We start from the raw sequence: 11,789 nt of genomic DNA, 5'->3' as shown, positions 1-11,789 counted from the left end.
CAATAAGTGTCGTTTTACTTAAAATTTATTTATCATATACAAAAAGTGATAAAATTGTATGAAGCAATATATAATCTTTTATATATACATTCCATAGTATATTAAAATTACATTTGAAATTATTTAATCATATAGTTAATAAATTAACTAATTTTCGTGATTTTTTAGCAAATTGAATAAAATTCTCTGTAGCAATTACTGCAAAGTCGTCCAAAATCATTAACCATCTTTTTTCTCTTGTTCGCTTGCTATCTTCCGCTATTACGCTTTCGAAATTCAATTGTTTTTTCCATAAATCAATTACAGATGGTATCATTTCTTCGTCAAATTGATCTCTTTCTTCGTTTCTAAAGACTAATCGATATTTCTGTAAACAACTAGTTAAAATATAAAATATAATATGCAATTGATTCATTATATTATGTACATCAGCTTTTTTACTATTTACGAGAGAAATTAAAATGTTTTCGTAAATTTTCAATTTCGTGGTTAGATAATTTATTATTTCGACACAAATTCTCATAGAAGTGCATAAATGTAAAATAATGGTGATCTGATAAGTCTGTATTGTAACCTAAATGGGAGAAAAAAAAAAAAGAAAAAAAAAAGTATAATTTTGAATCTTAACTTTAAATATTTATTTTGGATAATCAATAATTTATGTATGTAACAAATCTATTACAATTAAGCAACACCTTTCTAAAGTAAAGTCATTATTTATCTTTGACATTTTTTTCTTCTTATCTTTAACGACAAAAAAATTAGGTATTTCATTTTTTAAAAAACTATGCGTATTTTCTATTTAACTTTAACACTTGATTTTAACATTAAATAATAAGAATAAATATGAGATTATTACAGATATTTATATTAATTATAAACCGTTATATATTATTTTACAAGTTATTTTATTTATATCATTTTTCTTAATTATTAACACAAGTTTTAATTTACCTTGTTTAGTCGAATATTCTCGATATTTTCATCCAGTATACTTGTCATTATTTGCACAATTTCTCGTGTATACGCATTAGTTTTATTTTTAACCTCAGAAATATCACAAAAATCCAATATTGCATTTAAAGCCTGTTCCTCTAAAGTATCTTTCCAACATCTTTTTCTCATATACAGTTTCCCTATTCTTTCATTTCGAAAAATTGAAAGAATCATCTTTGCTGATTCAAAAGCAACATCGTCCACATTTAAGGTATCGAATATAAATTTCAACCATTCCGATGAAATCTTTTTCTCCTTTTCTTTATAAACCTCGGACACAGTTAATCTGTGAATAGATTTTAACCTCTTTCTTTTACCTCTACTTTCTTCGCATTCTTCGAATGAATATTTCTGCGAATGTCTTTTTCGTGTATATGATTTTACACTATTTGTGCTGTTATCGCTTTTTTCACAAGATAAACACAATTGCTGATCTCGATTTAAAATCAAATCTTTTTCGTTCATATCCGTGGTAAGAAATTCTAAATCATGCGTGTTACTCTCTGGGTCTTTTTGACGAGGAGTAATTTTATCGATTTTTTGACCAGAGAATATACTCTTTTCACTTTCAATGTAATTTGATATTGATACACATTCTCCACTCAATTGATAAGTATCGTAAGCACTATCTTTTTGAGGAGAGCAAGGATTTTCGATATGATTCGACGAAATAATAAAACTTTCATGATCAAAATTCAAATCAGAAGTTTGCGAAGCAATTGCATGTTTATTCGATTTAATCGATTCACAAGTTAACTGTTTCCTTAGTTTGTTGCAATTTCGTTTATATAATGTATATTCTTTGTTAAATAAATTGTCTGAAAAGTCATTATCGTGTGAGAAGACACCAATATTATCTTTCATTTCCATCAAAGTTTTTGAAACACCATTATTTTTGGAATGTAATAATAAAAATTTCTCTGCCGATTTATCGTTGATAAGATTGTTTTCTTCGACCAGTTTATAAGTTTCTCTATCGTTGATTTTATTTTGACTTTCCAAAGAATCTCTAAACATGTCGGAACTAGAAGAATACTCTTGATCTGAATCCTGGATAATATGATTATTCAAAGTTGTATTCTGTGTACATGATTGTATATTGAAGTATCTCTCAAGACTTTGATAAGATACAAAAACGGAAGGATTAATTCTTTTTTGAGTGAAAATTTCAATTTCTTGATTTATTTCTTGATAACAAGATTGCGATATACTATTTTTTTCATCACATTGTACGTTACATGATAAATCGATATTACTAGTATAATTTAAATTATCATCAAAATTTATATAATTTTTATTTTGATTATTGTTCAATAGACTAATCAAATTACTATGATCATTATCTTGGATATGAGGTATCGAATCTTCATTATATAAATCAGAATCTTTTCCTACAAATATAATAAAGATGTTATCACTTATATATATATTTGAAATTTTTATTTAATTGTAATATATATGGTTGTTTAAGAATATGGTATTTATATAAATATTAACATTAATTACTTACATCATGTTATGTTTAATTGTAATTTAAAAATATATTTAACATAAAAAATATTTACTAAAAATATTAAATATCAAATCCCATTACCCATATTTTTCCACTGTTTGTGAAATACCAAATGAAATTGTTCAATGGAAATAGTTTTCATAAACATTGTAGCTGACTTTAACCAAACTATACTTTGTACAAAATTTAACTCAGTCAAATATTCTTCTGTATAATTTGATATTTTCTCACAAATTTGAGTAAAATTTTGAGGTATATTCAAAAAATGTTTACATCGATAACAATCTTTATTTTTATCATTGAATTTCTTTAATTCCTTCATTTCCATTAAAATATCTTCGATAATAGGGGAATATAATTTTTCATTCGATAAATTATTTGTGAAAGTACCTACACATTGATAATTATATAAAATAATTTATTAATATTATTTATTATTGAATATAATTGTTATCAATAGTTATTATTATTATATTATTACTGAATAAAAATTTGTAATTATGAAAAAACCTAATTGGGATGAGTGATGACGCGAATATTTTACGTATGCATATCGTAATTCACAAAGAATTTTATTTCGCTTTTTAATATGAAGTTTTAATCTTTCAATATTATTAATATTGTCGTTTACCTAGAACAATAATAAATAATAATAATTTGAATAATTTAAAGTAATAATAGAATCTTAAAAATACAATATTTTAAAATATTATGAAATAAATACCATATTTATATGTATATTTATATTATTGATTAAAAATATTTTATTAAAGTATCGTGAAAATTTCTAATTTTACATATAAAAAAATAAATATTAAATTTTATTTTATTTATTAAATTATTAAAATATAAGCTGATAAAATAGAATATTCAAATTATAATTAATCATTTAAAAATATAAATTTTATAGAATATCATAATATTATAAATATATATATATATATATATACATATATTTATAAGAATCAAATTTGAAATTGAAAATAATAATATAAGATTAATTATTAAGAATTATCTATACATCACGTTTAATCAATTTATTTGTAATAAATAAATCAAATCACATGATGAATGTTATGAATACTTCAACTATTAATTATAGAAATTAAGAATTAGAATCGAATTTATATTATTATGTAAAATGTATTGATACTAACCGGTGTATTCAGCATTTACTATATTATTTTATTATTATATTAAATGCTTATTTTTATGAAAATAAATTATATTTATGAATTTATATTTAAACGTTAAAAACAATTTATTAGTATATTTAATAATAAATAATTTCCTAAATAAATTAATGTAAATAGTTTTTTATAAGTATGAGTTTATATTTCAAACTTATTAATCGATAAAATCTGATTCCCCTAGATTTTGATTACGTAATTTTAATTGGATTCGATAATTCGATTTGTTGAACAATATTTATATAATAATTAAATATATTTTTTTATTAATATTATCAATTTATAAAATATATTCGAAATTTTTTTTTATAATCATTAATCAAAACAATTTTTTAATGAATCATTGTAAACGACATTTTAAGAGATAGTTTCACGTGCTTCCGGTTTATCGATCGAACCGGTAGGAACATGGTAATTCGGACATAACGAGAGCAAAGTGATTTTGATCTTAATCTTTTTACATAAAAAGAATTTAATAATTAACTGTAAATATGAGTGCACTTACATCTGAATCCTTAACTGATAAAGAGAAAAGTGAATTTATGCAACAAATAAAACAAGAATTTGCCATTGCAAGTGCACAAGAGATGCTCTCGGTATGATGGCATAATATATTTATTTCTTTTTTTTTTTACAAATTAAGAATGAATGAATAGCATATATTTGATTTTATATTTTCAGAAAATGTCAGAGAAATGCTTCAAAAAATGTGTGGTTAGACCTGGCACTTCTCTCGATAGTTCTGAACAGGTAATATCTATTCACAGAACATACGATACATAACCTTAATATAAAATATAACCTGAGAGCTTCAAAGATAGAATAGAATTAAATATTTTAACATTATAATAATATATACTATAACATTATAATATTTTTTTATTAGAATATTCCAGAAATAATTTGAAATAGCTTTTATAAAAATTTTTTTAAATTTCCATTAATTTCTGTATAACAAATAATTTTTATATAATACATGAAATTGTTACAAATGTTTATTGAAAAGAAATTAATATAAAATTAATATATAAAACTAATATAAAATATATAAAACAACATAAATGAGTATATGTAAAAATCAAGAAATCAAGAATTAATATTCAAAAATAATAAAATTTTTAAATATATTGTTTCAATTTTAAATCATAACAAATTTTGCATGGTATTATAATAATGTAATTAAAGTAATAATAATATTTAAATATACTTTATTTATTATTACTTTGCACTTTTATAAAATGATAATATAAATAGTAAGTAATAAATAATAAAGATAAATAGATATAATTAATTAAAATTTAAAGTCTCAAATAATAAAGCAAATCAAAAATTAAAGTAAGATTAAATATATATTTAAAAATGAATTGATTTTATTTTAAATATAAAGTTTTTTCTGTATTATACATATTAAATTATGCTATATAGAAACGTAATTAAAAATAAAAAATATAAAATTATAAAATATTTAAGACGAATGAATTTTTCATAAGTTATTTTATAATTTATTTGCAGAAATGTGTAGCAATGTGTATGGACCGATATATGGATGCATTTAATCTTGTATCAAAAACATATAGTGCTCGAATACAAAGAGAGCATAATAGAATGTAACAGTACAAATTGTTAAATAAATTGTTTCTGGTTGTATATTGTGTAATTGTATATCAACTATTTCCAAATATTGTTTAGGAAATTGTAATTATTATGTATATTTGTTATCAAATCTATGTCATTTATAAACATTGAATAATTTTGTATATAACAATATCATTTTTGATTAATATTTATATAAAAAATAGATTTTTATATTTATAAAACTAAAAGTTAAAAATGGAATTTCAATAATACACAGTGAAATAACACTGCCATCTGTACTTATAAAGTATTGACAAATAAATTACTTAAACTTGTAATCTGTTTTCTTTCACTGAAATATTATGATTCATTTATATTATATTTGTCACATTAGCAATAATAATTTTTTATTTAATATAATTCTTTATTTATATTTTAAGTTTAATAATAAAAAATATTAATAATTTAAAATATTTTGGTCTTTTTCCTATATATATAAAATTAAGCTTTGAATAAAAATTTGTAAAAATATAAAATAATTTATTACATGAGATTAACATTAAATTTTAGTTAGATTAATTATAAGGTAGATAAAAATAAAACTCAACAATTGCAAAAGAGAAAAATCTTTATAAAATAAATAACATATACATGAATATTGTTACATCATATTTCAAAATCATAAATAAGTAACTTAGATATTTTATAAATTCCGCAATTCCATAGTATGTATTTGCATTGTTTCTTATTCATATACACTAAAAGGCACAATATAGCTACCAATACTTCAACGTGGTTACAAAAATAAACCTCTAGGACTGTATGAAAAAATATCATAAGTGATTCATTAATACTTCATCTGTTCAATTTGATATTATAAATTAGTAAATAACAATAATTACAACTATTTCATATCAATGTTTGCAAAATCTATAATTAATTCACCAGTACGTTATATGCCATTATTATATGTACAATACAGATAGTTTATAACATAACAAATCGATGTTATTAATTATATATATCTTTTTTTAGCAAAAAACAGCTGCAAAGATATACATATGCGTTATATGTAAAGAAATTTATTAATATTTTTTTTAATCTTAAAAAATATATTTTTAACTTTTTTTAATATTGTATTTATTTTTATGTTTGGCATATAAAATGAAGGATTATATATTTGTTATGTACCTTATGTACATTTTACAGATTTTCCAAAAGAAAAAGAAAAAAAATATATATATATATATAACAAGATTTTTGTATATATTAAAATGTAGAATATGTGATATTATATTAATCAGTTTAGATTATTTGAAATCACTTCTGAAACTACATAAATATAAAAATGTTTATATACCCTGCAATAGAAATGTTTACAAAAACATTTTCTAGTTTTATCAGAATATAAAATAAAATTTGTTGATATACTGTTATAAGTTATGAAACATTTCTTAAATTACTCTCTTTCTTCTTCTCTTTCTTATAATTTACATTGAAAAATACTTTTTATGTAAATTTCTTTACTAATGCTAACAATACAACAAAAGTGCTTAATAATCTTAATAACAATGGAATGTATTTATATTTTACATTCTATAAAGTGTAGGAATGTTCAGTATCATCCTGAAATTGTTTTTATAAAATTATATGTCATATCAATATTAAAATGTAACCACGTTGATTGGTCAGGAACACACCTGCTTTAATATATACATTGAGATAAATATTGATTCAAATTAAGAGATTTCATAATACTGTAGAAGTAAAAACTTTAAATTTTATATTTTCATTTAAAATATTTAAAATATTTATATATTAATAATATATCTATTTTTTAAAATAGGTAATTGATTATTTTTTAATTCAGTTTTAAAACTGGATATTAAAAACAATAAATGTTGTAACATTAATTTTTAACAAGGTAATGAAATTATAATATAAAAAAAATATACAATCATGAGATTATAGTAATTATAATAAAAATAAAATTTTTTAATTAAATGATATATGAAATAGATTAATGGCATATTTATACTATTGTTTTAAATATAATTAATGTATAATTGAAATTTTAAAGGATGAAATCTCTTTGTTTGAATCATTTACAATATTTACTATTGATGACATTACAGTAATTGTGTGCTACTAAAAATTTTGTGAAGGAAGCAGGCTGTACAACCGTTAACAGATTTTGATTTGTCAAGCATCCAGTTGATCCATTATGAATTGTACTTAGTTATTGCATCTTATTGGGGCATAATATATTTATATCAATATATTGATCAAGATATTGGATTGCCCAAAAATTGAATTATTTAATATAGATTTCATTAATATTAATTAACATTAATATTATTATGGATGCAAGCAAACATAAGCATCATTCTTTTATTGAATATTAATATTCAAATTCTTTAATTTTTAGTTTTATGCATTTAGCACCATTATCTTTAAAGAAAAATAATTTTATATATTTTTTTTAGACAATCCATTTTTATATAGACGGATGATTTACTGATATTGCTATCAATACTATACCAGTAACTTTAGTTAAATGAGGTAATGACATTTCAGTCATAAAAGTAGGGATAGGAATTATTTCGGTAAACATAACAAAATTGTTACAAAATTTTTTAAAAAGATATAACTAAGTATTCAACAACCATTAATGTAACTGATTACTTTTCATTTTTAAGATATTTTAACATTAAAATAATTGTTTTTATGAGTATAATACTAAATATATTTACAGAACAACATAGAAGGCAGTTTGTCTGAAAATATACAATTAACAATTTTAATATTAATTTTCTAATTCAGTTAATATAATATATCAAGAAAAAAAAACAAAAAAAAAATATTTACTTTAAATAATATTTTATTATTTAACTGCTTCAAAATTTTATTTTATAGAAATCTTTTTCTAGAATTTTTATATGATTTCTATTTTTAATATTTCTAATTACAAAAATATAATTTAATATCTGTTATTATAATAATAACAGATAATAATGGCAGTTTATTAATTTAATTTATAATATTCAATTTCTTTTGGTAAAATTTTTATAATGTTTCTATAAAAAGCTAAATTTTCTAATATAATATAATGTTAATTTCATAAGATTTATAAGAAGTAGTATTTAAAAAATACTACTAAAATAAAATAAAATCCATTATTTATAAAAATATTTTTTGACAAAAAAAATTATAAAGTTATATTGAAAATATAATATTTATAAATATATTTTCAGACATTTTCCTTCTACGTTTTTTTTGTAGGAGAACTTATAAGTATTGAGCCATAAATGGCAGTGCCACGTTAGAAACCAAAATAATTTTATAAATTTATACCAATTTGCATTAATATACTTGATGCCCTGACACAGAATATTGAATATTAATGCTATAAATGAATTAATATTTTGAAGTTCTTACAATAATTCTTTAGTAGATGTAGTGCATTATAGTTCCTTTGCACAATTTGTTGTAATACCCGTTGCAAAATTTGACATGTTTTTGTCTATGTTTAGATCTTCAAGCTAAAATAAAATATATGCAATATTCAAAATACATAAAAAAAACCTATAATTATATTAAAATATATATTAATTATTTTATATAGGATATTTATATAGTATGTTTTCATATATAGTAAGTAATCGCTACGAAATTTAAAGACATTTTAATTTTTAAAATTTCACCAAGAATTATGTTTTACAAATATCAAATTATAAATAAATCTGCATAATTTTGATAAATATTTTTATTTGTATTTTTTATTTGTTGATATTTATATTATTAGTAATATAAATTTTTCATTTTTCTAATATTTAAATATATGAAATAAACGCTTTATATATATAAATAATAATTCATAATTTAATAATATATCTTATATTTTAATAAAATATATTTAAAAAATAGGATAATTCCACATAGAAATTAAAAAGTGAAAAAATGTAAAAAAAAAAAAAAAAAAAAAAAACTGATTTATGAAAGCTATGCAGATTTAATTATAATATAATTTTTGCATAATATTGCTTAATACTTAAGTTTCATCATACAATATTTATATTGGATATTCTGTATATCCAAAAAATAAATCGAAATTTATATAAAATTTACTTACACATGATGTACTGCTTAATATATCATCCACATCTTCAATTTCTTCACTTATATCCTCACTATGAGCACTATGAGCACTATGAATTTTATCTTGTTTTTTTGTTTGTAGTTTTGGACTATTTGATTTTTGAGGATCCTTAGAAGGACTTTGATCATATGTACTACCAGATGCAGATGAGACAAAATCTTCTTCATAATTATCTATCCCATCAGTTCCTAAAAATATTATGTTTATAAAATTAATATTATTAAAAATATATTATAAACATATACATCAACATACCAAGTCCAATATCCATTAATTCTTTCAAATCATTAATATTAGTTTTTTTACCATTTAATGGTGGAAGATTGCTAAGTATAGAATGTGATTTTTTATCTAAGGGTGGTAAATCTTGTAAAAAGGTGTCATTATTATGTATATCATTAATATTCTCTCTTTTTCCATCAACAATAATTTCTTCAAAGTATACAGTTTTTCCAAAACTGTTTCCAGTATTAACTGGTTTTTTGTTTTGTACATTATTTACTATTTGTAATTCCAAACTATTTATATTATTTTGCTTATTTATATCTTCATTTTGATTTGTTTGCATTTCAGTAATTATAGATTCATCAAACTTAATTAAAGGCTCGGTTTTATTTAGTAAACTTGTTTGAATGAGTGTATCTATCTCAGTCTCCTTTGTAGTATGATTCATCATTGTGCCATTTGGACTTGTAGGGAGTGGAGTATCAAAATTCATACTATTGTTCCCTTTGCTATCAATTCCATTGTTTTCTTCATTATATTCAGAAGTTGTACTATTTTTGAGAGAATCTTGCTTCTCATAATTTAATTCATCTAATGAAACATGAACAGATGTTTCTTTATTTTTTTTTTCAGTTATTGTCACATTTATTGGAAGTTTTGGACTTTGTTGTGAAACACTTTCTAAATTATCCGATACATCATTATCATTTGACAATGATGTAGATTCATTGTTTAATACTTTTGGAATGGAAATTTCAAATGTTGTGTTAGTAATATTTGTTTCAGTTATATCATTTTTACTAAATTTTTTGTCAATATCATTCTAAAAAAATATTTATAATTATAATAAATGTAATAATTATTTTTTCAATTATTTATAATAATTTATCTCTTAACTATAACATTTTATATTATTTTAATAATATAATATTATATTATTTTACTCTAAATACCTTTTGCGTATTTTTGAAGGCACTATGCATGCTATTTTTTAAAATTTCTCCAAGCAATGGCTCATTGGATTCAATACCTAATTCTTCGCATAATTTATTTCTTCCAATATAATTATATTCTTTTCCAAAGTATGTTTCTGGATCATATACAGATATTGTATAATCAAGACCAAAATATTCTAGGAACTCCCTAACCAAGGAAAACAATAATTTTCCTTCTGAATTAGCCAGGTACTGTTTAACGGTTTTATTGAGAAGTGGTTCTGGATTCTGAAATATTTTTATAAATTATATAAATATTTTTTAAATTATATTTTTATAAATATTATTTATTATTTTATATTAATATTATAATAATAATTTATAATAATATGAATTATTATTTATAAATATAAATAAAAATTTAAACAGTTTGTATTTATTGGATTTTTTCATCATATTATTATTTTTTGCATTTAATTACTAAAATATAAAAATATATGATTATATATAAATACATAAAATATATAAATATAGAATATTTCTGCATTTTAATAAAATATATTTTCAAATATATAAAAAAACATATAAAAAAATTTATATTTATTTAATATTGAGAAAATTTAATATTAAGAATTTTGACATACCATTACGGATTCTTGTTCTTCTAGAGCTAAGAACACACTTGCCCTGAGTTCTGCCTATATAATTATAAAATATTTTAAAAATCAATATCATAAAATAATTATATTTATGTTTTATATAAATTTAATGACAAAATTAATTTGACGTGATCTACATAACCTATGAAAAAAATATAATTTTTAAAAAAATTTTCTATCATACCCGCACTTTTGCAAGAACACCATTATTTTCAAGGGTTTGCACCACTAAATCCCGTAATTCTGTGTCTTCCTCCATAGAAATGTTTCCGTCTATCATGATTATAAATAAAAATTATTCTCATAAACACTCAAGAAATGTAAATATTTACGCTTTCCATCGCGTGTCTTCTTTTCATCTGTTTACCTAGAGATTATTTTTTCTGTCTAGGGAATTTAAACTTAGAAACTGAAAAAAAATTTATTCCTATTTAATTATTGTTATAACTATTTATTAATTTTTATATAATAATTTACATAAAATTAAAATAAAATATATTTATACAGTAAACATTACAAGATAAGTAAAATATAATT

The 11,789-nt window shown here is 20.5% G+C and overlaps 3 protein-coding genes across 3 annotated transcripts; 1 reads left to right on the top strand and 2 right to left on the bottom strand.

Moving 5' to 3' along the window:
* Positions 1-7: 7 nt before the first annotated feature.
* Positions 8-3,681, bottom strand: LOC147658076 (uncharacterized). The gene is made up of 5 exons (XM_086904965.1): positions 3,667-3,681; positions 3,020-3,140; positions 2,591-2,899; positions 955-2,387; positions 8-574 (listed from the first exon to the last, which is right to left on the bottom strand). Exons 1-5 carry the CDS (start codon positions 3,679-3,681, stop codon positions 128-130), a joined length of 2,325 nt encoding a protein of 774 aa, XP_086761091.1. The 3' UTR covers positions 8-127.
* Positions 3,682-4,093: 412 nt separating this feature from the next.
* Positions 4,094-5,612, top strand: LOC100863701 (mitochondrial import inner membrane translocase subunit Tim13). Its single transcript, XM_003696474.4, has 3 exons — positions 4,094-4,295; positions 4,381-4,449; positions 5,212-5,612. Exons 1-3 carry the CDS (start codon positions 4,191-4,193, stop codon positions 5,308-5,310), a joined length of 273 nt encoding a protein of 90 aa, XP_003696522.1. The 5' UTR covers positions 4,094-4,190; the 3' UTR covers positions 5,311-5,612.
* A 2,816-nt stretch (positions 5,613-8,428) lies between these two features.
* LOC100864321 (uncharacterized) lies at positions 8,429-11,599 on the bottom strand. Its single transcript, XM_003696318.4, has 6 exons — positions 11,437-11,599; positions 11,238-11,291; positions 10,612-10,881; positions 9,689-10,481; positions 9,407-9,621; positions 8,429-8,816 (listed from the first exon to the last, which is right to left on the bottom strand). Exons 1-6 carry the CDS (start codon positions 11,530-11,532, stop codon positions 8,739-8,741), a joined length of 1,506 nt encoding a protein of 501 aa, XP_003696366.1. The 5' UTR covers positions 11,533-11,599; the 3' UTR covers positions 8,429-8,738.
* Positions 11,600-11,789: the final 190 nt, after the last annotated feature.

Source organism: Apis florea, unplaced genomic scaffold, assembly GCF_048593485.1.
Source record: "Apis florea isolate Af1SG1 unplaced genomic scaffold, ASM4859348v1 contig_2350_pilon, whole genome shotgun sequence".
In the NCBI taxonomy this organism is placed as follows: domain Eukaryota; kingdom Metazoa; phylum Arthropoda; class Insecta; order Hymenoptera; family Apidae; genus Apis; species Apis florea.
The sequence above is the reverse complement of the archived record's forward strand: the minus strand, read 5'-3'. Positions and strand labels throughout refer to the sequence as shown.